The following is a 22,867-nucleotide window of genomic DNA, read 5'->3' on the forward strand; positions in this document are numbered from 1 at the left end:
CAGCTCCTGGCTCCTGTTCCTAGTTCCTGGCTCCTGGCTTCGTATCGACCCAGCTCCGGCTGTTGTGGTCACCCAGGGAGTGAACCAGCTGATGGAAGACCTGTCTCTCCTCTGTAACTCTGCCTTTCAAATGAAAAAAAAAAATATTTATAAAAATGTTTAAAAATTGACTATTAAAAAAATCACCTCGCTGAGCACAGCGGTTTGTAATCAATCCTCGTTAGTAACTCCCTGTCCCGCGGCGCGGGTTGTGAGGGGAAAGGAGCTGACTTGTATGCTCCGCTCAGAGTCTGCGCACAGCAGGTGCTCACGAAAGTTGCCGGGGTGGCCACTTCCCAGGGAGAATGGGCTGGCACCTCCGACCCTCTCGGCCCCCGCCTGGTCATTCCGACCACAAGGGGGCGCCCCGGCACCTCCCGCGGCCCCGCCCCCTCACCTGTGCCGGCCTCGCACCTGGCGCCGCCTCCGGAAGAGGGGACCTGGCACCGCGGGGACCTCGGAGGGAACCCAGCGGCGGCAGGTGAGAGCTTGGGGGTGCCGTGGGCGGGGCCCTCCAGGCTCTGGGCGGGAGTGGACCCAGGAGTCGGAAGGGAATATGGGAGCCCTGGGGCGGTCGGGCCGGACTCCTGGGGCTGCGTGGGGCCGGCAGGTAAGGCGGCGTCGGCTTCGGAACCCTTGGGCTGCGTGGGGCTCGGGGCGCCGACCCCTGGTGGTAGGAGCCGGGCGGCGAGAACGGGAGGGGACGGCCGGGCCCGCGACTCCGCGGCAGGGGCGGGGCCCCGGGGGCCTTGTCAGGGAGGATTAAGGGTCTGACTCGGACCCTGGGCTGGGCGACGCCAGCGTCCTGCGGGCAGGGCCGGGAACGGAGCCGAAGACAGGTGTGTGCGCGGGGGCGGGGGCCGGGGCCCCCTCCGGGGAGCTCAGTCGGCAGGCCTGCGCGCCCAGCCCTCGCTCCGAAGCCCCTGAATCCCAGGCCCGGGGCGGCCCTCGGGGAGCGCAGGGCTCCCCTCCCCAGGGCGGGTCGGGAAGTAAACAGAACACTGGAGCGGCGGCCCCAGCGCGCGGGCCGGCACAACCTGTTACCTCGCCCGGCCTGGGCCTGGAGCCGAGGCCAGGGAAACTGGGGGCCTGGGGGCCTGGGTGGGCATCCGGGAGGGGTGAGCGCTGAGAGTGAGAACTTCCCAGAGTGAAAGGGTGGAGTCCAAACACCTGGGTCCTGGGGAAAGAGGGGGCAGCGGTGAGGAGCGGGGGACCTGCGCTCCCGGAGGCCCGGAGCTGGATTCCTGGGGGCAAAGGGGTCCCGGGCCCAGGTTCCCAAGGGTTGTGTCTTGAGAGAGGCAGTGGCTCAGTCCCCACCAACCCATCGCTTGGGAATCTTCTCCCAGATGGTGAGGGCGGGGAGTGGAACCGTTGGGTGGTGGGGAGAGGGGAGGCAGGGATGTCGGCCCCAGGAGGGGGTTTCCTTAGGCTCCCTGCCTCAGTTTACCCTGGAGACACTAACGGAGTCATTGGCAAAACATAGATCATTAACCCTTGGTGGCCCAGGGAGGCCAGGTGTTGGCCAGCAGGGGGCAGGAGGCAGCGCCCGCTCTTCACAGATGTTGCAGGGGCCATGAGCTCCCCAGATGGGCCGAGCTTCCCTTCGGGCCTGCTCTCCGGGGGCGCCTCCCCCAGCGGCGACGAGGGCTTCTTCCCCTTCGTGCTGGAGCGGCGGGACTCATTCCTGGGAGGGGGCCCAGCGCCAGAGGGGCCCGAGGACCTGGCCCTGCAGCTGCAGCAGAAGGAGAAGGACCTGCTGCTGGCCGCCGAGCTCGGCAAGATGCTCCTGGAACGCAACGAGGAGCTGCGGCGCCAGCTGGAGGCCCTGAGCGCACAGCAGGCGGAGCGCGAGGAGGTGAGGGCCGGGCTGGGCCAGGCCGGGCGGGGGCCGGGCAGGGGCGGGACGCCCGCCCAGGGGGCTCTGGGCTAGCCCCGCCCTCACGGTGTGGCATAATCCCAGCCGCTGCCCCTACCTGGACCTGGGCTAAGCGCTCTCTGTACATCATCTGGGTACACTCTTGCCCTACCTTGTGAGGCGGGAGCATCCGCCCAGGCCCTGTAGTCAGCTACACTCGCATTGGGGTGCCCCTCGGGCCCCCACATCCCCCTGTTCCTGTGTCGTCAGCCCCGAGCTGGCCTGGGCGGCCGCCCAGTGTCACCCTTCCCTGCTGGCCCCATGCTGGCTTCCCCTCAGGGCCGGAGACCGTGCATCCCGCTGGCCGTGTGCTTGCTCCCTTACGTCAGCAAGCCCTGCTGACTCTTCTGAACCAGGCTCAAATCCCCGTCCCCGTAGCCCCCTGACCCGTGTCTCCTCAGGTGTCCCCCGCTTCCTCTCTAGCCTCCTGGAGCCCCTCCTGCCAGGGGCACCCGGATCTTCAGACACTGCAGACGGGGCCTGTCGGTCCTCACTCAGTCTCCCCTCACACAGCTCAGATGAACTCAGGCTTGTTCCCTCGGGGTCTTTGCACCTGCTGGTTCTTTCTGGTCCACTCTCGCCCCGCAGGAGTCAGCTGGAACATGGCCCCCTCCTTGGGGAGCCCCACCTGCACCCTGCGCCTCACTCATTGTCACTTCCCTGGGTTTCAGAGTTCCCATCCCCTGGCTCTCTCCCCACATGCCTGCCGTGGCCAGGGCTGGGACAGGGCCAGTGCCAAGCCAGGAGCCCAGAACTCAGTCCTGGTCTCCCACACAAGCGGCAGAGGCCCGGGTACTTGAGTCATTGCCTGCTGCCTCCCAGGGCCTGCATTGGCAGGGGAACTAGATCAGAATCGGAGCTGAGAATCAAACGCCGGCACCCTGATGTGGGATGTGGGCATCTCAACCTGTCTTCACTGCTAAGGTCAGACACCCTGCCCTGGGTTTGTCTGGAGCGCTTACTGTCCTTCCAAGCAAGCGTCCACGCGCCCAGGACCCCCTAGACTGCAGGTAGAGCACTCGGCCTCACTTACTGTTGAGAGCCGTGCCCCAGCGCAGGCGGGGCAGAGGATGCTGGACGCATGCCAGGGGCTGGGAGACATTGGGGGACTTGTCCATTCCCCTGGCAGCGACGGCAGGGCACTGGCCGGCACGGTGGGACCCTGAACCTGCCGGCTTATCCGGGGCTGTGCTGTCCTGTCCTGACAGGACTTGGTTAAAAGTCTGGCTGCCTGAGCCGTTTAACCCCTCTGAGTCTGTTTCCTGGACTGTAACATGAGAGGGAGGATCTCCCCCTAGTGGAGGAACCGAGACGATGCAGGTGGAGCACGTGCACGGGCGTGTCTGCTCCTAACTGGAGCCGCCGTGGCTGCACCTGCGTGGGCCGAGGCCTTCTTCCTTTGAGGGCCTGGAGAGAGTGGGGCAAGAGGATGCCCTCCCCCTCGACTTGCCTGCTTCCCCAAGCTGGGCATCTGGGTGTGCCAGGCGCGTCGTCGCCGCTGGTCCGACAGGTTTTGGGGGAGGGCAGCAGAGGCGTGGGGCCAGGGTGAGGCTGCCCAGGGTTAATTAGAGGGAGCTGGGTTGGAGAAGCTGGGAAGAGGGGCTGGAGAGAGGCTGGGCCTGCTGAGCCTGGATCACCGCAGGAGTGGGAGGCCATGGGCCGGGGCTTCAATTCTGCCAGACTCAGGCGCCAAAAACGGCGCCTGCGACCTCGGGTCCAGAAATCCAGGCGGCAGCCAGAGGTGAGTGGGTGGCGGTCAGCCCCTCCCGCCTGGCCCGGGGCCTTCTCCGCCCTGCTCCCTCTGAGTCTCGGGGTTCACACTCTGTCCACTTCCTCCCTCTCTCCCCTCTCCTGCTTCAGTGCCTGTCTGTGAGGGACCCCGGGCGCCACTCTCTCTCCCTCTCCCTGTCTCTGACCCTCTGCCCGGCTCCCACAGCGGCTCCAGCAGGAGAACCATGAGCTGCGCCGGGGCCTGGCAGCCCGGGGTGCCGAGTGGGAGGCCAGAGCTGTGGAGCTGGAGGGGGACGTGGAGGCCCTGCGAGCCCAGCTGGGAGAGCAGCGCTCCGAGCAGCAGGACAGCGGCCGCGAGCGGGCGCGTGCTCTGAGCGAACTCAGCGAGCAGAACCTCCGGCTCAGCCAGCAGCTGGCCCAGGTGGGACGGCCCTGACCCCAGGCCCTTGGGAAAGATGAGGGCCAATGCCTGGACACCCTGACCCCAGGCCCTTGGGAGAGATGAGGGCCAACGCCTGGGCGCCCTGACCCCAGGCCCTTGGGAGAGGTGAGGGCCAATGCCTGGGCACCCTGACCCCAGGCCCTTGGGAGAGGTGAGGGCCAACGCCAGGGTGCCCTGACCCCAGACCCTTGGGAGAGGTGAGGGCCAACGCCTGGGCGCCCTGACCCCAGGCCCTTGGGAGAGATGAGGGCCAATGCCTGGGCGCCCTGCCGCGGGGAGGGTTAGGCTGGGCTTTGCGTGAAGGCTGGGGCCGGCTGCGGACACCACTGCCACCCCTGCCCCAGGCCTCCCAGACTGAACAAGAGCTTCAGAGGGAGCTGGACAGCCTTCGAGGGCAGTGCCAGTCTCAGGCTCTGGCTGGGGCAGAGCTGAGGACTCGACTGGAGAGCTTGCAGGGGGAGGTGAGTGCCTGCTGGGGCCGGGGGCGGGGCGGGGGGCCTGGCTGAGCCAGCAACCCTGGGCCAGGTGCCATCGGGGCTGGCTCCCAGCCCGCACCTGCAGCTGTGAGCTCTTTCCAGAACCAGATGCTGCACAGCCGCAGGCAGGACCTGGAGGCCCAGATCCGGGGCCTCCGCGAGGAGGTGGAGAAGGGCCAGGGCAGGCTGCAGACCACCCACGAGGAGCTGCTGCTCCTGCGGAGAGAGAGGCGGGAGCACAGCTTGGAGGTGAGCGAGGGCGGCCTCTGGGCTTTCTGGGAGATGAGGCCAGAACTGGATCACTGGGGACCCGAGGGGCCGTGCTGCAGGAGCGTGGGCAATGGTCTGAGGGCCGGGGGAGCTGTGGAAGGCTGCTGGGTAGGGGAGTGCATGCTTGGAACGCACCAGTGTGGCCGTTGGGGGACCATGGCCAGAGCTCAGACCAGAAACAACCCTGGGGAGACCGCGGGGAAAAGGGAGGGAGAGCGGGAACATGGCCGGATTCCTGGAGTTGCTCTCGGGGGTTAGAAGGCCTGGCCCTAGAGCCCTTCCTACCAGTGTGGGAAGCCCCTGCGTGAGATGGGACGTAATGGTACACGCCCCGCAGGGCAGAAGGCGGGAGGCCCCGAGGGGATCCCGAAGTGCTGGGTGAAAGCAGACAGTGAAGGGGTTGGGAGGCAGGCGAGCGGGGAGGGGCCGGGACCGGCTGGGAACTGGCTGACCAGATGGGGCGGGGCTGCGGGGCGAGCCGCGCCCTGCTGTCTGCGCGAGGAGATTGGTGTTCGCTGAGGGCCAGTGCGATGCGGGGGCGGCGCGCGGCGGGATGCGGGCGTCCTGCACGCGGGGCTCACCGCCTGCGCTTTGGCGCCCGCCACTCTGCAGCTGGAGCGGGCGCGCTCCGAGGCCGGGGAGGCGCTGAGCGCGCTGCGCAGGCTGCAGCGGCGCGTCTCGGAGCTGGAAGAGGAGTCGCGCCTCCAGGCCGCCGACGCCTCGTGCGCCTCGCTGCAGTCGGAGCTCGCCTGCACCCTCGAGACGGGCCAGGCCCAGGCCCCGGACGCCAGCGCGGGCCGAGACACCCAGGTGAGCCGGGGACGCAGGGGAGGGCGCAGGCCCCGCCCCTACTGTCCTCACACCTGGCCAGCCACAGAGCCCTTCGGGCCCACCTTCAGGCCCATTCCTTTGTCCCACAGACCAGTGTGCTCCCGGAGACCCAAGAGGTGTCCAGCCTCCAGCCTGCCTCCCGCGAGGAGAGCCTGGAGCCTCCCAAGAAGCGAGCAGCCCGCAGCCCCGCCGAGATCCTGGAGGAGAGCAAGGCGGAAGTGGCCAGGCTGCAGGACGAGGTGGGGAAGGGGGCGCCTAGGCGGCAGCAGCTCCTCGTCTCCACCTTCCGGCCTCTGCCTGCTAATCCCTAGACTTAGCTTCACCTCAGCAAACTTGAGGTCATGCTTCGAGAGCCAGTCTGGTGTCCCCTCCTCCGGGAAGCCTGCCTAGACAGCACCCCACCCCTGCGGGCTTACACCTCCCGGCCCCGACCAGAGCGGCCTGGGGTGCTCGGAGGGGGATCGCGGGGCCCCTGGGAGGCCCACGGCTCACCGGCCTCGCTGCCCGGCCCCTGCCCGCAGGTCACGCTGCAGCGGGAAGAGCTCCAGGCCCTGCGAGAGGAGCTGCAAAGGCAGAGGGAGCTGCGGGCACAGGACAACCCCGAGGCGGCCCTGAGCGGCGCCCTCGCCGACCGGGAGGAGGCCGTGAGCAAGTGAGTGCCCGCACCCACCAAGGCGGGGGGGCCGTGGCCCTGCCCACTCCTATCCAGGGGCCCCCTCCTGCCGGGCCCTGGCGCCCTCGGACCCGAGCTCTGCCCCGCGCGCCCGCAGGACCCGGGAGCTGTCCCTGGAGCTGAGCCGCGTCTCGCTCGAGCGAGACTCCCTGTCCCGGGAGTTGCTGCGCACCATCCGCCAGAAGGTGGCGCTGACGCAGGAGCTGGAGGCCTGGCAGGTGCGCGGGGGCGGGGCCGGGGCGGGGCCGCGCGCTGGGGCGGGGCCTGGGCGGGGCCGCGCGCTGACCCGCCCCTCGGGCCGGCCGCCCCGCAGGACGACATGCAGGTGGTGATCGGGCAGCAGCTGCGCTCCCAGCGCCAGAAGGAACTGGACGCGGCCGCGGCGGCGCCCCCGCCACGCCGCGCCGCGCCGCGCTTCTCGCTGCGGGACGGCTTCCTCACCAACCTCTTCCGAAGGACCTGACGGCTGGGGCCCCTTTTCCTCCAACGGCAATGAACCGGGGGGGGGCCCAGGTGGCCGCCTCGCGCAGGAGCTGGGCTGGGGCTCTTGGGGAGCAGCTTTGGGGCCGGGGCCGGGAGGTGGCAGCAGCGGGTGGGGCAGAGCCGTCTATTTTTGGAATCTACAGAGGTCTATCTTTTCTAAGCTTCTAAGCTCCAAGACCCCTGCCCGGGCATGCCCCCCCCCCCCACTCGGGTACTTATGTTTTCAGCATCCCACAGAGTAATATATAAAAAACAAACTTTATTGTGAAAAAACAGAACAAGGTGCAGGCTGCTGGGCGGGGGTGCAGGTGTCCGGCCGTCAAAAGGACAGGGAGAAGGCCCGGTAGCCCAAGTTGGTGAAGACGTCCACCCGGCAGCTGTTGCCGGCCGCAGTCAGAACCTGGCAGCAAGACGGGCATGACTGGCCTGCTCCGGCCCCGGGGCCTCCTAGGGCGCCTTGCCCCCCCAGCACCTGGGGGACCCACCTTGCACTCGGGGGCCGCTGGCTGCTGGTTCAAGCTGAGGCTGAGCAGCCCTGGGGAAGAGCCAGGCACTTGGGCCTTGAGCTCCCCGCTCAGCTGCCACTGGTTGACGCAGCGGCCCTGGCCTGCGGACAGAATCTGGGGGGCGGACGGGGAGAGAACTCAGGGGCCGCAGCTGCAGAGGGGGCCGGTGAGGGAGGCAGACGTGAGATGGGGGCCTCACCAGGTCCTGGTAGAAAGTCACGTGCTTCTGTGGTGCCCGCACGGGGAAGACGGTAGTGGGCGTGGAGGACCGCAGGTGCCACAGGGTGAGGGCTGGGCCCCCTCCGCACACCTGGGCAGGAAGACAGCAGCCCCAGCCACTCAGCAGACAGCCTGGAGCCTCCACCCCCCGCCCCCACCCCCCCACGGCCTGAACCCCGCCCAGCTCACCATCCAGTCTGAGTCCGTGGCCAAGCATCCGATCCAGCGCCCATTGTGGGGCCTGGCACACTCCTGGGAGAGAGGAGGGGGAGACCTGAAGGTGCTGGGAGCCAGGAAGGGGGAGGGGAGGAGGCTGTGGCCCCGCCCTCACCTCATGCTTGTACACCTCCACCGTCTGCACCTCCTTGGCCGTGCGCAGGTCTGTGGGGAGGGAGCCATGAGGGGGGCGAGGGGCCAAAGGGCTCCCCCTCATCCGCCCCCCACCCGCCCAGCCACCACCGTACCCCAAAGCCGCACAGCCCCATCCTCGCCGCCGGACAGCACCTCGGGGCTCCGCTCCCGCAGCGCCAGGCAGTGGACGTAGTCCGTGTGGCCCCGCAGGGCCCGCTGCAGGGAGAGCCGCAGGCTCAGGCCCGGACCCCGGGGTGCCCACCCCCCACGCTGGGACCACCCGGATGCCAGGCCACGGCTCACGGTGAAGCTCCCGGTCTCCAGGTCCATGGTGTGCAGCTGACAGTCCCCTCCGGCCAGGATGAGGGCATTCTCCTGCAGAGAGGCAGGGGGCGCTGGGAGTGGCTGCGAAGCAGGGGCGGGGGGAGGGGGGCGCAGAGAAGCTGCAGAGCTCGTGCCAGGACAGAGGGCTCAGACCTTGGGCACCAGCAGCAGCGCGTTGATCTCCGGCACTTCCAGGCTGGTCCTGGGGGGGTGGGGGGGAGGCAGGGTCAGTACCCGGACACCACCTCCTGCCCCCACCCCCGCGGCCCTGGCTCACCTGTACGGGGGTTGACGACGCCACAGCTCCTTGCAGCCCTGCACAGGGGGAACACTGGTGACCCCAAGGCCTCCTCGTCCCAGGCCCTCCTCCCGCTCCACACCCCTACCTTCTTGAGGATCTCTGCCCAGAGCCAGGCCTTCACCTCCCCATCCCCCGCACTGAGCAGCTGGCGATCGGTGGAGACCATGCTGTAGACGGGCCCCTCGTGAGCTAGGGGGAGATGCAGAGCCTGAGCGGGCCCACCCGCACCCTCCCCCACCAGGGTCCCCTGGGCCAGATCCCGCAGGCAGACCCACCTTGGAAGGTCAGCACCGGCTTCTTACTTTCTTCTTTGGCTTCTGAGCTCAAGGCGGCCGACAAGCTGGAAGCGGAGCGGGAGGGGGCGCTCAGGGGGCCGGAAGCAGAGGGCTGCGGTGCCCCCCGGGGGCAGGGGCAAGCTGAGTGCCAGGGCCTAGGCGCCGGGGGTACCTGAAGATGGCGATCTGCCCGTAGTTGTTGCCGGCCGCCAGGAACTTCCCACAGGGGGAGATGCTCTGGGAGAAGACGGTCATGTGCAGCCGCTGCAGGGCCTGGAACACCTCCATCTAGGGGGAGCGGCCGGATGAGACCCGCTTCCCTGCCCCCGCCCCCGAGTTCTCGGCCCTCTGGGGCGGCGGCCTCCAAGCAGGTACCTGCCCAGGCAGTCCCAGGGGGGCTGCAAGAGGACGGAGAGGGAGCCCCGGGCGAGCATCACGCCCCGCCCGCAAGCCTCCCCGTCAGGTGGAGCTCACGGGGCGCTGACACGGAGACGAGCTACTGCACGCAGGGCGCTGGGCACACGCGGACAGCACTTAAAAGGCGGCTCTTCCATCCCGTCCTCAGTCCCAGCCACTCCTCTGGATGTCATGTCAGCCCCACGGGGCACTCCTGGGCTCCTTTCCCGCCCTCAGCTACAGTCCGACTCCCACGCACAGCCACGCAACACAGGGCTCACGGCAGGCCCCTTTGCCGGCCCCGTCCGAGCCCGGCGTGGACTACAGAACCCCAGAAGGCAGCGCGCTCCGCGTCCGGCTCACCTGACCCAGAGGCACCGCGAGCGGCACAGCCCGCTCCATCGCCGGAACTACAAGACCCAGAGTGCCGTGCGCGCGACGCGGCCTCCCGGTTCCGGACGTGCGCGCGGGCCTCCCCTCTCTGCGCTGCCGCGCCGCCTCACCACTACCAGCCGGCCCGGCGCGAAGGCGGTCACCGCGAACCTGCCCGAACCCAGCAACAGAGGCTAGCGCCGCGGAGCCCCCCGATACCGAAGAGCGGTGCCCACGGCAGTCCGGTTACGCCCGGCCCCCTCCCCCACCCCGCGGAACCAGCCCTCCCTCCCGCCGCGTGCCGCCGCGTCTTTCGCGCCTGCGCAGAAGGCCGCCGCGGCGCCCTCCTAAAGCCACACCCCTCGCTTTAGGCCACGCCTTCGGAGACCCCGCCCCTTGCCGCCCGGCTCCCACCCCTCTGCCCGCACGACCCCGGACCCTAATGATCCTGCAAAAGCCGCTGGAGCGGGGCCCCCTGAGCCGGGCCTTGCGCGACCCCCGGGCCGTCTCGGGCACGAGTCGCGGCCTGGACGCCAGGTGAGTGCGGGGGCCCTGGGGTGGGCGTCAGCGGCGCAGGAGCTTGGGCCGGGGCCCCGGGGCTGGTGTTGCGGGAGGCCTGGGAGCAGGGTGGACCGGCGGCTCCTGGGCTGGAGCTCAGGGTCGGGACTTGGGCGGTGTGCCGCTGGTGGCCGAGGGGTCCGCTCCTGGCGAGTGCGCACTTGCTCGGGACCGGGCCACGGGGACGGGGTGCGCCTGGCCCTGCTGTTCTCTCAGCTCCGCTCTCCGCGCACAAGCGGCCAGCGGCGAGCGTGGGGACTCCCCACAAGGTCTCCGTCATCTGCGGCCCGCATCCGCCCGCCTTCCTCCCCATCTCCCCAGGGAGCCCGTGCGCAAGCACTCCCCGTCGGAGGAGAGCATGGCCACCCACTTCTCTCGGCTCAGCCTGCACAACGACCACCCCTACTGCAGCCCCCCCGGGGTCTCCCCCCCACCCAGGTAGGCAGGATCGCTCAAGGTCCTCGGGCCGCTCCGGGCCCTGCCTCATCGTGCTATTTTTAGCGTCCAGCCACTCTCCTCCGAGCGTGCCGTTTCCGGGTCTTGGCTCCCGAGCAGTGCCCTGGGGGCCTGGGCAGGGAGCGGGCCCCAAGTCCTCACTGAGGCTTCTTCTTCCAGCCGCCCTAGCTCGGAGGTGCTGCTCTGGCGCTACCCGGGGAGCCTGATCCCCGAGGCGCTGCGGCTGCTGAGGCTGGGGGACCCCCCGACGCCCTCCCACCCTGCGACCCCAGCCGGCGACGGGATGGAGCTCTGAGTGCCCGCCTCCCCAGCTGCACCGCGGAGGGGCCAGACGCCTGCCCGGCCTTCTTGCCTCCGGACCTCGCAGCCCCACGGGGGCAGGAGCGTGGGAAGGGAGACTGTGTCCCCGGGGAGCAGAATAAAGATGCCGCGCAGGCGAAGGCTTCGTCCGGCCCCGGCTGCCGCTCAGGGCTTCCCTGGAAAACCGTGGGGGCCGGCCAGGTCCCGGCATTGAGAATGCGTGAGTCAGAACCCCGCCCCCGCCCCCGCGCCACTGACTCACTCCCTCCCTCCAGCCCGCGGAGTCAAGCTGGGACCACGCCGCTCTCAAACCATTTAAAGTTAAAGATTTCTTTTATTAATAAATTCTCCCTCCCCTGAAAACTTTCTCCCCAAAATAAATATTCCCTCCCCCTTTGGGGGTTGGGGAGGTCTGAGTCTTAGGGCCAGCCCCGGTGGAGGGCCAGCCCCCTAGTGTTACCAGCAGGTTCCCTCGCCCCCAGGCTGGGACCCCCGCGGAAGAGTTTGAGGACACGGGCGTGGGTGGAGCCTAGCGGTGTGTCTGGCCCTCTTGTGCAAAACTGCAATTTCGTAGTGTCATGCGTTTAGGGTGAGCCACCAGGAGGCTGCTCCGCTGTCCGGGAGCCAGAGACGGGGCAACCAGACACCTTGGAAGCCTCTGAACCCCGGGCCGGGCTCCGAGGTGATTCACTCGGCCCCCCCACTTGTGGCTGGAGGAGCCTGGCTCTGGAAGGAACGAATGAATGAATGGCGAGTGGGTGTGGCCCGGGCTGGCAGGGAGCACTCAGTCACTGGATCAGGGCCGCTCCGGGACAGCCCTCTCCGCCGGTCTCCTCTATGGGGGCTGCAAGATAAGAAGCGGCGTCGTGACTGGCCGGCGCGCCGCGGAGGGGGTGTTGGGGGCCGGGCCGGGCCGGGGCGCACTTACTGGTGAATTTCTCTCTCCTGCGGCACCGTCTCCAGACCAAGAAGGCAGAAAGCAGCCCCAGCACGAGGACCAGGCTCAGGGCGCCCCCCAGGATGGGCCAGAGCAGCCGGAAGGGGGCGGGAGGGGCTGCGGCGCCTGGAGACAGAGTCGCCCCTATCAGGACCAGCCCTGGCCCCACCCACCCACCAGAGCCCCTTCCCCACACCCGCCGTCCTCGGTTCCCCAGGTCCTCTGACAGCCCACCCCCCTACCTGGGGTCCACCCGCCGCGCCCGGCCCCTCACTCACAGCCCAGGCAGAAGTCGCTGTGTGGTCGCGCCGGGCACGACGCGCAGTCCATGCATTTGTCCAGGTCCGCGCTCCACGAGCTGCCTCGAGAGCAGGGGGCGGTGCCTGGGGAGGGGCCCGCGGGTCAGAGGCTGGGGGTGGGGCGTGGCTATTCTGGGGGCTGAGGTCAGGGTCAGCCAGCTCGAGTAACGCGAGTCATTGGCGCCTCCCCCCCCCCCCGCATTCCTCACAGGTGACCGCACGGCCGGCCGACCGGGCGGCGGCAACGCAGGAGGGGGCCGTACCCGCGACGCTGGGGGGGGGGGGGGTGCGTTAGGTCCCCACACCACCACCATCCCCCCCTCCGCCTCGAGCGAGTGACTCACTCCTGGGCACCGGGCCGACCCCGGTCCCTCCCCCCCGCATATCTGGGCACTGAAGTCACCGGATGGAAGGGGGCACCCCACATGGTATAGAGGGCACAGACCCCCGTGTCTCCTGACACTCCCCCCGCGCTCGGAACCCTGGTCACCGCGGCTGGGCAGACCCCCGCACTGCCGAGGCTGGGGCGTGCCCCGCACCACACCAAACATTCACCCTCAAAAGAACGTTCTCTCCACGTCTAGTCCCGACTTTGGGGGCAGGACCCCACCCTCACCCTTACCCCCACCCCCACCCGGACAGGCCGAGCAGCTGCGGCCGGCGACCTGGGGTGAAGTTCGGAGACGGACGCGACCTCCGCTCTCAGGGCGCGCGGCGTCCGAAAACCATCTGACCTCACATCCCAGTTGTGCCAGACCCTGCGGACACCCCCGACCCCGCGTACCTGGCGCCCGCTCCCCCGACGCGGCGCGCAGCGGCGCCAGCCCGAGCCCCAGCACGAGGAGCCGCAGCCACGGGAGCAGCGAGTGCCGAGCCATGGTGCGCGTCCCGCGGCCGCCGCCGTCTGCGCCCGCCGCCCGCCGGCGGGGACCCAGTCCGCCGCCCGCCCCCGCCTTCCGGGGCGGGCCCGCGCCTCCGCCCGCCCCGCGGCCCGCCCCGAGGCGCCCCGCCCGCCCGGCCCGCTACTTTCGCTCATTCGCTCGACAAACGCCGCTCAGCGTTCTCGGCCCCGAGCCCCGGGCGTTCGAGTCCGAGGAGTGGCCCGGGGAAAGGCCACGGCTCAGCAGCTCCGCAGCTGCCGCAAAGCCCGAGAGGCAGCGTGAGGACGGCGTAATCATGCGCCCCTCAAGTTGTGCCCTGGGCACGGGTAACACGCTGAGGCGCCGGCGCCCCGTGTCCCCTCCGCAGAGTAGGAAAGCGGGTGGACGCCGAGGTCAGGGCGCAAGCGGTGGCGGAGCCGAGCCTCGAGCCCCGCGGGGCTCCGCGCCCCGCTCCGGCACCTGCAGCCCCTGTGAGCCCAGGCGGGCGCAGCAGTCCGCGTGTGGAGCGCCCCCCTCTGCCGAGGCCGCCGGGGTCGGGGTCTCTGCCCCTCCCCGGGGAGGTGGGCCAGTGACGTCACTACCCCTTTAAGACCCCCGCCTCCGCCCTATCTGCGCACTCGGCCTAGGAATCTCGCTGGCTCCTGTTGCAGGTGAGCCTAGAGGTGTGCGTGCCGAGGGGCAGAGGTCGCCTTTCGAGGCCGCGTGCTGGGGTTGGGGCGGCGTAGGTGAGGGTGCGCGGGCAGAGCCTGGGCTGCGCTCCTGGCGGCGCCCACCTGGGTCGGCGAGTCCCGGGGCGGGGGGGCTGCACTCGAGCCGCCACGGCCACCGAGTCCTGCGGCGGCTCCCGAGGGGTTAAACGCCCCTCCCCCTCCCTTGAGACAAAGGCACCGAAACCTCGGGCGCCCCTCCCCCACCTGCCTTGCCTCTCTAGGGCGGGGCTCCCCTCCCCCTCACCTGCTGGATACGACCCTGCTGCCCGCGCCGCCATTAACCCTCTCCCGGGTGCGCGGCTCGCAGCCTGGGGTGGGCCAGTGGCCGGGGGCGCCGTCGGACAGAACAGAGCCTGCAGTGGGTGGAGGGCAGGGGCCGAGGGCAGGAGCGCGCTCAGAGAGGGCGACCCGGGCCCTAAGGCAGCGTGCTGGCTTGCCCGGCCGCTCACTGTGGAGGTCGTGAGCTGGACCTCCTGGAGAAGCGAGTGGAGACCCTGTCACCCCCCACCGTGTACCGGAAGGACTTTGGGTAATGGGGAGCCACTGCAGAACCCCGGGAGCACTGAGCCTCTGGCCGGCTCCAGCACCAAGGGGAATGTGAGGGGGCAGAGTTGCAGGCCAGGTTGGTGCAGGGGGAATGGCCTGGCGTGGCGTTTTGGTCTAGAGTACATGAGAAAATGCCGCACCGTGGAAGGTGTGCTCCCTGAGCCCTGTGGGAGGCAGAGGGAGAGTTAGCAGGTGGCCTTGGGGGAGGGACTGCTTCCTCCTGCCCCTCCCGGGCCGGCCGGCAGCCACCTGCTGGAAAGAGCCTGGGCGGCCCCCACCAAGCCGCGCTGGGAGACGGCTTTCTGGGACCTAAGAGTTTTAAAAGCAGGCTAGTGTCTGCCTGGAAACAGGTTGGGGTGAGGCCGGAAAGCTCCATGTTTTGTGTTGAAACTGACAACTTTTGACCCTGAAACTCAGGAATTGTGCTGTCTTCAAATCAAGCTTTGGCTGCTTGATTTGCCTGTACTCAGGAGCCATGCACCTGCCCTCCCCACTCAACACAGCCCAGACAGGGTGAGAAAGCGGGGCCCTGGAGTCTCTTGCCCACCCTCCAGTTGCTGGAGTGCATGCCCTTGGCGTCCTGTGTGGCCTGGGCCCCGGGCTGCTGCTCTCCAACGTTTCTCTGCTTCTCTGCCCGGGCAGTGCAGCTGCTTCGCCTCGCCATGGCCTCCGTCGGTCTGCAGATCCTGGGGATCGTCCTGACACTGCTGGGCTGGGTGAATGCCCTGGTGTCCTGCGCCCTGCCCATGTGGAAGGTGACCGCCTTCATCGGCAACAGCATCGTGGTGGCCCAGGTGGTGTGGGAGGGGCTGTGGATGTCCTGTGTGGTGCAGAGCACCGGCCAGATGCAGTGCAAGGTGTACGACTCGCTGCTGGCGCTGCCCCAGGACCTGCAGGCCGCCCGCGCCCTCTGCGTCGTCGCCCTCCTGCTGGCCCTGCTGGGTTTGCTGGTCTACCTCGCTGGGGCCAAGTGCACCACGTGTGTGGAGGACAAGGACTCCAAGGCCCGCCTGGTGCTCACCTCCGGGATCACCTTTATCATTTCGGGGATCCTGACCCTGATCCCCGTCTGCTGGACGGCCCACACCATCATCCAGGACTTCTACAACCCGCTGGTGGCCGAGGCGCAGAAGAGAGAGCTGGGGGCCTCGCTCTACCTGGGCTGGGCAGCCTCGGGCCTTTTGTTGCTGGGTGGGGGGCTGCTGTGCTGCACCTGCCCCTCTGGGGGGTCCCGGGGCTCCAGCCATTACATGGCCCGCTACTCAGCGTCTGGCCCAAATGCTGCCTCCCGAGGGCCCTCTGAGTACCCCACGAAGAATTACGTCTGACGGGCAGGGGAGTGAGGGCCCTGAGCCCGAGTAGTCCGCCCACGCTGTCAGACAGCTCTAGAGTCCCGCCTTTTTGTTTTCACGGTTCACTCTTTTCTTTGCAGGGGGGAGGGGGGTGTCTTTAACATCTGCCTGGTAACGAGCCCCCAGGAGCATGGCTCAGGCTCCCATCAGGGCCTTTCTCGCTTCTGGATCCTTCTGTACCCTGGACAGCCACACCTTGGAAGCCAACCTGGAGCTGTGGGACCAGTGTGAAAGCCGCTGCTGTTCTGGCTTTGTGACAAGGTGGCCTGGCCCAGAAATTCCTGCTGCCGTTGGGGCTGCGCCGCCGTGGACCAGCAGGGACGGCAGCACCCCCATGCCTCCCCGGGGCTCTGCTGTCACCCCAGAAGAAGAGCAGGGAATGTTACCAGAGGACTGTCCACCTCTACGTCTGACCCCGACTCCTCCGTCCCTCACACGTCCCCTCCTGGAGTCGGGACCGGGCAGAGCTCTGGACACACACACCCCGCTCACCTCCAGCCTGCACGTTTCCCCCACACCCCATCTCTCACACAGTGTGGCTGAATAAAGGCAGTCTGGTTCGTTCATATGCCTTTGTCGCTGAGTGCCTGGCTGGGCCAGGGAGGAGGTGTGTACACGTCACACACCATGCTTTGCCCCATGCTTCTCGGCTCAGATGCCATGGCCGGAGTCCCCATCTGGGCAGGACCCAACCTGGCAGCCACCAGGGAAGGCCACCAGATGTCCCTGCCCGGCTGGGGTGCACAGATCAGAGGAAGGCCAGTTGCAAATGCTTTAAGATTGATTTATTGGAAAGGCAGTGTCACAGAGAGACCCACTCCCCAAATACCCACCACGACCAGGGCTGGGTCAGGCCAAAGCCAGGAGCCTGGAACAACATCCAGGTCTCCCAGGGACCCAAGTACTTGGCTACCACCTGCTGTCTCCCGGGGTGCACCTTGGCAGGAAGTTGGATCAGGAGAGCAGGGGCAGGGACTTAAACCCAAGGAACTCCCAAATGGGACGCAGCAGCTGAACCCACTGTGCCAGAAAGGCCACCACCTGCAAATGCTTTTGTGGTGGTGGAGTGTGAGGTGTGTGCAGGGCTTCCCTGGGGAGGAGGAGGGAGGCTGGGCCTTGCCTGCGGGTGGTGGCCAGGCCAGAATGGACAGGTGCAGGGCAAGGAGGACACAGTCTGCTCCTTGTTTTAGAATCCAAGGGGCCTGGGCAGGGGAGGGCCAGCCTGTGTCCTGGACAGCGGGAGGAAGTGGTTACTGCGAGAGCCAGTGCTGGGCCAGGGTACCCAGCAGAATGAAGAGTGGGTCTCCCACCACTGGGGAGGGCCCACTGGAGGCAGAGTCCAGCTTGAGCTTCTGGGAGTTGGGAGCGTGTGGCCAACGGTGGTGGCAGGCAAGGTGTGGATCAGGGATGCGGTCAGCCTCCGCCTCACACGTAGTCCCTCTTGTCCAGCCCCGAAGCACCCGAGCGGGACGGAATGGAGTAGCCCAGCCGAGGGCCGCGGGGCCGCTCCAGCTGGGGCGGGGGGCAGGTGCAGCAGAGGAGCCCCCCACCCAGCATAAGCAGAGCCGCCGCTGCCCAGCCCAGGTAGAGGGAGGCCCCCAGCTCTCGTTTGAGGGCCTCGGCCACCAGCGGGTTGTAGAAGTCCTGGATGACGGCGTGAGCTGTCCAGCAGACGGGGATGAGCACCAGGATGCCCGCCAGGAGGAGGATGACCCCCGCCGTGAGCACGATGCGGGCCTTGGCACCCTCATCCTCCACGCACGTGGTGCACTGGGCACCGGTGATGGCCACCAGCAGGCCGAGCAGGGCCAGCAGGAGGGCGACGACGCAGAGGGCGCGGGCGGCCTGCAGGTCCTGGGGCAGCGCCAGCAGCGAGTCGTACACCTTGCATTGCATCTGGCCAGTGCTCTGCACCACACAGGACATCCACAGCCCCTCCCACACCACCTGGGCCACCACGATGCTGTTGCCGATGAAGGCGGTCACTTTCCAGAGCGGCAGGGCGCAGGACACCAGGGTCCCCAGCCAGCCCAGTACGGCCAGGGTCATGCCCAAGAGCTCCAGGCCAGCGGACGCCATCCACCCCTCAGTTACGTGTCCTCGGCCCTCGGCGGCCTCCTTGGCTCAGAGTGGGTCGGAGGGGCAGGGTGGGAGCCTCAGGACCCAGCAGGAAGCGGGACCCCGCTGGCGCCTTCAGGTCAGGAGCGCACTCCCATCTGCAGCCTGTCAGGAAGGCGCTTCTCCTGGGGGTGTGTGACCCTCGCTGGACACAAGCCGGTCTCACCGTCCTGCTCAGCAGTGTGGTTTGCGTCCCCACCGGGGGCTGTTGTCCATCCGGTGCCCAGCAGCCAGGTCCAGGCCGAGCTTTCGGGGATGGGAAGAGCCGTTCTTTCTTGCCAGGCGCCGGTTCTTATGTGGTGGCGCAGGCTCTGCGGGTGCCACCGGGGACTCTGCCGACTCCCACTGCAGGCGGGGTTTTAAGGCTCAGGCAGGGGAGGAGCCCGGTGAGGCTGGGAGGCCGCCAGTCGGGAAACCTGAGCCACTGGGAGGCGGGGGCTGGAGTGCGTGGGCAGGGAGTGTGATGGGGGTGGGGGAAACCGTGATCCCGAGGGGACAGTGGAGGAAGAACTCCCCTGCCTGTGGGAACCCAGGGGCCAAGGAATTGGAAAGACCCAGGAGAAGCTGAGGAACAAGGACTCGGTGGCAGGGGGCAAAAAGGTGGTGAGCTCGGAACAGAGGAGTGGGCACAGGTTCTGCTCCCTCGAGCTTGCCTCCTCCCTGGCCTCCCGCCCCTGCCACGTTGCTCCCCGCTGCCTGGTTTCGTGATGCAAATGTGCCCCAGTATCGCACACCCCCGCCCCAGGCCCCCACGCTGGGAACTCCGGAATCCGATCCATCTCCAGTCTCAGCCCAGTGCCCTCGAAGCTCCCGGGGGAGGGCCCGGCCCACACAGTTCCCCTAGCAACAGGTGCCTGGCGCCCAGCTCAGGTGGCATCACCCTGACGACGGCCTAGAAACCCGCCCCCTCCCCCTACTCAGGTGTGCCCTCCCTACCTCCGCTGCTGACACTGGGGGCTGAGCGCAGTGGCTGACAGTCTGCACAGTCCGGGAGAGAAAGAGCCCATTGTGGAGGGGGGAGGGGCACCCTGGGGTCTGCAGGATGAGGCAGCAGGGGAGGGAGGCTACACCGCGCGCCCCCCCCCCCCGCAGGGTGCAGCTCAGACCCAGCTCCCGCTAGCTGCTCTGGCCTCCCCAGCCAAGACACCACCCAGAGGAGGTGGGCCCCCTGCCTTCCAGGCCACAGACAGCCCTCTCATGGAGGGTGGCCGGGAGTCACACAGACCAGATCAAACTTCAGTTCCTGATCCTAGTGGGGATAGATCACAGATGATCAAGGTCTCTAACTTCCTTGGGTCAAAAACCCACTTGGGACAGGCCAGCATTGTGGCACAGCAGGTTAAACTGCAGCTTTTGAAACTGGAATCCCATAATCAGAGTTCTGGTTTGAGCCCCAGGTATTTTCTTTCTTTCTTTCTTTCTTTTTTTTTTTTAAAGATGTATTCTATTTGAAAGCCAGAGTTGAGAGAGAGAATCTTCCCACCTCTAGTTTACTTCCCAAATGGCCGCAATGGCTGGCATTGGGCCAGGCAGAAGCCAGGAGCCTGGAACTCCATCTAGGTCTCCCACATGGGTGCAGGGGTCCAAGTACTGGGGCCATCTTCTACTGCCTTCCCAGGTGCATTAGCAGGGAGCTTGACTGGAAGTGGAGCAGCTGGGACTTGAACCAGTGTTTTACATAGGATTGCAGATGGCGGCTCAACCCGTTGAGGCACAGTGCCGGCCCCCCAGCTACTTCACTTCTGGTCCAGCTCCCTGCTAGTGTTCCTGGCAAGGCAGTGAACGGTGGCTTCTGCTACCCAAGTGGGAGACACGGGTAGAGCTCCTGGCTCCTGGCTCCAGCCTGACCCAGCCCTGGCTGAGGCAGGCACTGGGGGATCTTCCAGCAGATGGAAGATCTCTGTCTCTCCCTCTCTCTCTGTGCTGCCTTTCAAATGAATGAGTGTGTGTGTGTGTATATATATATATATATATATATATATATAATATATATTTAAAGGGCCATTTGAGAAACTTCAGAAGCCACGCCCACAAATGCGTGTGCCTCGTTCCAGGTGGTCTGTGAACCCCCTCGAGCGAGCGCCTCCCAGTGCCAAGAGCTCCTGAGGTCCAGGCAAGGCCTCCTGAAGGGCTCTAAGTTCAGGGGCCTGGGATGCGAACGGTGGCTCTGGGCGCAGGCTGTAGCGGGTTTTGGAAGATTTCTGCTTTCATCAGATTTTCCAAGAGGTCTGAGACCCTAAAAAGCTTGAGGGCACCCCCACACACAGCAGAGAGACAGAGGCCAGCACCAGTCATCTGGTGGGCAAGGGAGCCTCAAGTTAGGGTCCCCCCCCCAGCGCTTCCTGGCAGGAAGGGGCTCCTCCCATAGCAGAGGCTGAATGGAGGCCCCACAGAGGTGGGAGGGTGGTGGTGGGTCATCAGTCCGGTGAGGGCAGGGGAGGCTTGGGGGCGGACCAGTCCAGCTGGCCCAGCCCCTGGGGGCTTGGATTTCACAGGGCGGGTGGGGGATATGGCCAACCAGAAGGGCAAATAGAAGCTCCCCCAGGAATCCGGCTGCACAGGTTTGGGCAGCTCAGGTCTCTGGGAGGGCCCACCGACCCGCCCGCCACCCCACCACACTCAGCAGCCCCAGGAAAAGCCCTCATCCCACCTGGGGCCTTGGGTGAGCCGCGCAGCCCAGCGTGTCCGTGGCACTCGCAGCTTGCGTGTTGAGGACAGCGGGTCAGCCCGCCGCCTGGACCCTCAGCACGAAGGGGAGGGGGTCACACATCGGGGCCTGCGGCATCCCCAGCTGGCCTTCCAGGGCCGTCAGCTTGCAAACCGTGAGTTCTACAGTGGCCCTGCACCCCTGCACTCAGGCAAGGCGGGAGAGGCCACACTGCCATCCAGTAGCTGGGCACCTCACCCCGTGATCCAGCCCTCACGGTGGCCCAGGCCACTCAGCTGCCGCCCACCCCGAGTCCACACTCCTGTTGTCTGAGACCAGATGAGAAAGCCCTTCCCAAGGCCCGGGGAGTCAGAGCACCAGGAGAGGCGCTGCCGGGGTGAGGGGTGGGGGGCGGGAGTGTCCTGGGATCCTCAGCCTTCCGGTGTGAGGCCCCTGCTCCCACTGCATTGAGCTGGATCCTGGGAACTGAAGGGTTAAAGCTGGGGCCTGATTTGGGGGGAGGGATCTTGAAGCCTCTGGAACTCCATTGATATGGAGGTGACACCCCTTGGCGCCATTACCATCTCAATGGCACTTAAACCTGCTGCCGGGCGTCCCCACTCAGCACTCTCCCTAGGAGGAAGTCTTGGGGGTAGGGGTCCTCCCAACTGGGATGCCCAGGGGAGGCTGGGGCCTCGCCCTCCACCAGCCCCTCGTGGGGTGACGCCACCGGACACGGTCCCTTTCCCTGGGGAGGACCGAGGCAGCAGAGCCTGGGGCTCAGCTTTGGGAGGATGGAAGGGGGTTAACCTGCTCCTCTAGGAAGGGAGATGGGAGGGGGCTGGCCTGGTGCTCTGAGAACCCCCAGGGCAGCTCACCCAGTGCCCTGCGGGAGCCCGAGGGCCTGTCCCGCAGGTGGAGAAGCCCCAGGGGCGGGCGGCACCTGGAGGTCTGTATCGCCGCAGCTGGTTCACTGCCTGGGTTCCCAGACCAGGGGGCCACACTTGGGCCTGGGGGAGGGACTTGACCACCTCCAACCACAGGAAAGAGGGCGAGCCTGAGGCCACCCCAGAGCCCGAATGTAAGGCTGGCTCCGCAGCAGGTTAAGCAAGGCTCCAGCTGCCTCTGCCCAGCAGGCTGGGTGGGGGGAGACACTCTTGCACAGCCACCCCCTCCTTACTCTAAGCTCTGCCGGGTTCCCCAAGAGAGCTGAGTCCGAATCTGATCAGAAGGGAAGTTCCCCCTCACTGCATCCGGGTCCTAGGCGCAGCAGGCAGCAGGCTGGATCCCCAGGGAGTCCCCACCGCCGCCTGAGCCTTGGGTGCCTCCTGCTGTGAAGACCGGAGGGCCTGCCCACCTCCAGGGTGGCCACTGGCCCTCTTCTGGGTGAGGGCCACACACACCTGAGGTTGCTGTAGGCGTGACCTAGGACAGGAGGATTCGTTGAGTTTCATTCGCAGACCCGGACAGACGCCGTTCCTTGGGGAACACTTTATTGTCAGCCAGCACCGGTTGGGCTGCCAAGCTTTGGGGATGGGCCCACGGCTAGGGCTGTCTGAGAGCACAGCCCTGGAGCTTGCTGGCCACTCCTGGCTTCTTAGTTGAGTGTGGACACAGCGCAGAGGCGGGCAGGGAGCGGCAGGCCCATCTGAGCGGGAGGGAAAGACCACACTCCGTCTCTTGCCAGGCCGGGGGGTGTGTTATCAGGGTCATACTGCCTGCCTGTGCAAGGACACAGGTCTGGGAAGACAGCTGGGGAGGTGGGCCAGCCCCAGAGACACTGCCTGGATGGACCGGATGCTGGCCCCCAAAAGACACAACCAAGCTGTAAGGTCAGGACCCCAGGAATGTAGCCTTATCTCATTAGAGTCTTTGCAGACACAAAGATCTCACGATAAGATCTATCCTGGACTTAGGGTGGGGCCTACACCCAGTGACAGGTGTGCTTATAGGAGAAAACCAGGCAGATGAGAGACAGAGAAGTTCGAGTGATGATGAGGCCACAAGCCAAGGCAGGCCTGGAGCCACCAGAGGTGGGGCAGGGAGAGAAGAACTTGCCCCTGGTCTCTGGGGAAAGCAAGGCCCTGCCCCTGGAGCCTCCTGGCCCCTGGAGCCGTGAGACATTTTTGCTGTCTTAGGCCACCCCGTTCGTCATCCGCTACCACAGTCCCAGGAAACCAACCCTGGCCCTTTTGCCGGTGGCTGGCAGGCTCTCAGAGGTCCCACAAGGTCACGGTTAGCTGCCCGGGGCCACTCCTGAGCGGCTGCAGAAGAGCCCATTGAGACAGGACGCCTGCCAGGTCACCTGAGCCCAGGCCACCTAAGAAACAAAGAACTCTATGAGTGATGTTCACGGCACAGAAACCGGACGGGGCAGGGTGGGGGCAGGGGGAGGGGCAAGGGCAGGAGTTTCCGCTCAGGACTGTGTGGGAATCTTGTCAGCTGGGGACGCCCCCGCC

The 22,867-nt window shown here is 67.0% G+C and overlaps 6 protein-coding genes across 15 annotated transcripts; 3 read left to right on the top strand and 3 right to left on the bottom strand.

Annotated features, from left to right (window-relative positions):
• Positions 1-426: 426 nt before the first annotated feature.
• Positions 427-7,649, top strand: BICDL2 (BICD family like cargo adaptor 2). Of its 7 annotated transcripts, none has more exons than XM_051836313.3 (10): positions 427-520; positions 1,599-1,894; positions 3,891-4,106; positions 4,472-4,588; positions 4,706-4,852; positions 5,486-5,683; positions 5,794-5,943; positions 6,226-6,356; positions 6,475-6,595; positions 6,691-7,649. In XM_051836313.3, exons 2-10 carry the CDS (start codon positions 1,613-1,615, stop codon positions 6,838-6,840), a joined length of 1,512 nt encoding a protein of 503 aa, XP_051692273.3. In that variant the 5' UTR covers positions 427-520; positions 1,599-1,612; the 3' UTR covers positions 6,841-7,649. The 7 variants fall into 7 exon arrangements, with proteins under 7 accessions (XP_051692273.3, XP_051692272.3, XP_069919891.2 ...); XM_051836312.3 differs by having other exon boundaries at positions 442-520; positions 1,546-1,894; XM_070063790.2 differs by having other exon boundaries at positions 445-520; positions 1,523-1,894.
• On the bottom strand, positions 7,100-9,729 carry THOC6 (THO complex subunit 6). Of its 2 annotated transcripts, none has more exons than XM_051836316.3 (13): positions 9,596-9,729; positions 9,009-9,124; positions 8,837-8,901; positions 8,647-8,750; positions 8,538-8,575; positions 8,414-8,462; positions 8,240-8,311; positions 8,050-8,152; positions 7,917-7,966; positions 7,775-7,837; positions 7,566-7,676; positions 7,346-7,480; positions 7,100-7,260 (listed from the first exon to the last, which is right to left on the bottom strand). In XM_051836316.3, exons 1-13 carry the CDS (start codon positions 9,632-9,634, stop codon positions 7,180-7,182), a joined length of 1,026 nt encoding a protein of 341 aa, XP_051692276.1. In that variant the 5' UTR covers positions 9,635-9,729; the 3' UTR covers positions 7,100-7,179. The 2 variants fall into 2 exon arrangements, with proteins under 2 accessions (XP_051692276.1, XP_051692277.1); XM_051836317.3 differs by having other exon boundaries at positions 9,212-9,611.
• Positions 9,717-11,281, top strand: HCFC1R1 (host cell factor C1 regulator 1). Of its 2 annotated transcripts, XM_002722767.6 has the most exons (4): positions 9,717-9,849; positions 9,976-10,141; positions 10,484-10,600; positions 10,778-11,281. In XM_002722767.6, the coding sequence occupies exons 2-4, from the start codon at positions 10,047-10,049 to the stop codon at positions 10,911-10,913; spliced, it is 348 nt and encodes a 115-aa protein (XP_002722813.2). In that variant the 5' UTR covers positions 9,717-9,849; positions 9,976-10,046; the 3' UTR covers positions 10,914-11,281. The 2 variants fall into 2 exon arrangements, with proteins under 2 accessions (XP_002722813.2, XP_089177534.1); XM_089321408.1 differs by lacking the exons at positions 9,717-9,849; positions 10,484-10,600 and having other exon boundaries at positions 9,927-10,141.
• Positions 11,233-13,098, bottom strand: TNFRSF12A (TNF receptor superfamily member 12A). Its single transcript, XM_051836319.3, has 4 exons — positions 12,939-13,098; positions 12,134-12,238; positions 11,847-11,981; positions 11,233-11,762 (listed from the first exon to the last, which is right to left on the bottom strand). Exons 1-4 carry the CDS (start codon positions 13,030-13,032, stop codon positions 11,707-11,709), a joined length of 390 nt encoding a protein of 129 aa, XP_051692279.1. The 5' UTR covers positions 13,033-13,098; the 3' UTR covers positions 11,233-11,706.
• A 73-nt stretch (positions 13,099-13,171) lies between these two features.
• On the top strand, positions 13,172-16,211 carry CLDN6 (claudin 6). Of its 2 annotated transcripts, none has more exons than XM_002722780.6 (2): positions 13,172-13,685; positions 14,934-16,211. In XM_002722780.6, the coding sequence occupies exon 2, from the start codon at positions 14,954-14,956 to the stop codon at positions 15,617-15,619; it is 666 nt and encodes a 221-aa protein (XP_002722826.2). In that variant the 5' UTR covers positions 13,172-13,685; positions 14,934-14,953; the 3' UTR covers positions 15,620-16,211. The 2 variants fall into 2 exon arrangements, with proteins under 2 accessions (XP_002722826.2, XP_089177521.1); XM_089321395.1 differs by having other exon boundaries at positions 13,241-13,685; positions 14,939-16,211.
• Positions 16,212-16,413: 202 nt separating this feature from the next.
• On the bottom strand, positions 16,414-19,163 carry CLDN9 (claudin 9). Its single transcript, XM_051836180.3, has one exon. The coding sequence runs from the start codon at positions 17,720-17,722 to the stop codon at positions 17,069-17,071; it is 654 nt and encodes a 217-aa protein (XP_051692140.2). The 5' UTR covers positions 17,723-19,163; the 3' UTR covers positions 16,414-17,068.
• Between the last annotated feature and the right edge of the window lie 3,704 nt (positions 19,164-22,867).

This window comes from Oryctolagus cuniculus, chromosome 19, assembly GCF_051225735.1.
Source record: "Oryctolagus cuniculus isolate XC-2025 breed Fujian yellow rabbit chromosome 19, ASM5122573v1, whole genome shotgun sequence".
Taxonomy (NCBI): domain Eukaryota; kingdom Metazoa; phylum Chordata; class Mammalia; order Lagomorpha; family Leporidae; genus Oryctolagus; species Oryctolagus cuniculus.

Excerpts from the sequence above, each read along its gene's own strand:
- BICDL2 (XM_051836313.3), top strand. The coding sequence starts at position 1,613 with ATGAGCTCCCCAGATGGGCCGAGCTTCCCTTCGGGCCTGCTCTCCGGG. Across the intron at positions 4,589-4,705 it reads TGGAGAGCTTGCAGGGGGAG|AACCAGATGCTGCACAGCCG; the intron begins GTGAGTGCCTGC and ends AGCTCTTTCCAG. Across the intron at positions 4,853-5,485 it reads GGCGGGAGCACAGCTTGGAG|CTGGAGCGGGCGCGCTCCGA; the intron begins GTGAGCGAGGGC and ends GCCACTCTGCAG.
- THOC6 (XM_051836316.3), bottom strand. The coding sequence starts at position 9,634 with ATGGAGCGGGCTGTGCCGCTCGCGGTGCCTCTGGGTCAG. Across the intron at positions 8,463-8,537 it reads CGTCGTCAACCCCCGTACAG|GACCAGCCTGGAAGTGCCGG; the intron begins GTGAGCCAGGGC and ends CCACCCCCCCAG. Across the intron at positions 7,481-7,565 it reads TGACTTTCTACCAGGACCTG|ATTCTGTCCGCAGGCCAGGG; the intron begins GTGAGGCCCCCA and ends TCCGCCCCCCAG.
- HCFC1R1 (XM_002722767.6), top strand. The coding sequence starts at position 10,047 with ATGATCCTGCAAAAGCCGCTGGAGCGGGGCCCCCTGAGCCGGGCCTTG. Across the intron at positions 10,142-10,483 it reads AGTCGCGGCCTGGACGCCAG|GGAGCCCGTGCGCAAGCACT; the intron begins GTGAGTGCGGGG and ends CCATCTCCCCAG. Across the intron at positions 10,601-10,777 it reads GGGGTCTCCCCCCCACCCAG|CCGCCCTAGCTCGGAGGTGC; the intron begins GTAGGCAGGATC and ends TTCTTCTTCCAG.
- TNFRSF12A (XM_051836319.3), bottom strand. The coding sequence starts at position 13,032 with ATGGCTCGGCACTCGCTGCTCCCGTGGCTGCGGCTCCTCGTGCTGGGG. Across the intron at positions 12,239-12,938 it reads GTCGGGGGAGCGGGCGCCAG|GCACCGCCCCCTGCTCTCGA; the intron begins GTACGCGGGGTC and ends GCCCCTCCCCAG. Across the intron at positions 11,763-11,846 it reads CAGGAGAGAGAAATTCACCA|CCCCCATAGAGGAGACCGGC; the intron begins GTAAGTGCGCCC and ends CTTATCTTGCAG.
- CLDN6 (XM_002722780.6), top strand. The coding sequence starts at position 14,954 with ATGGCCTCCGTCGGTCTGCAGATCCTGGGGATCGTCCTGACACTGCTG.
- CLDN9 (XM_051836180.3), bottom strand. The coding sequence starts at position 17,722 with ATGGCGTCCGCTGGCCTGGAGCTCTTGGGCATGACCCTGGCCGTACTG.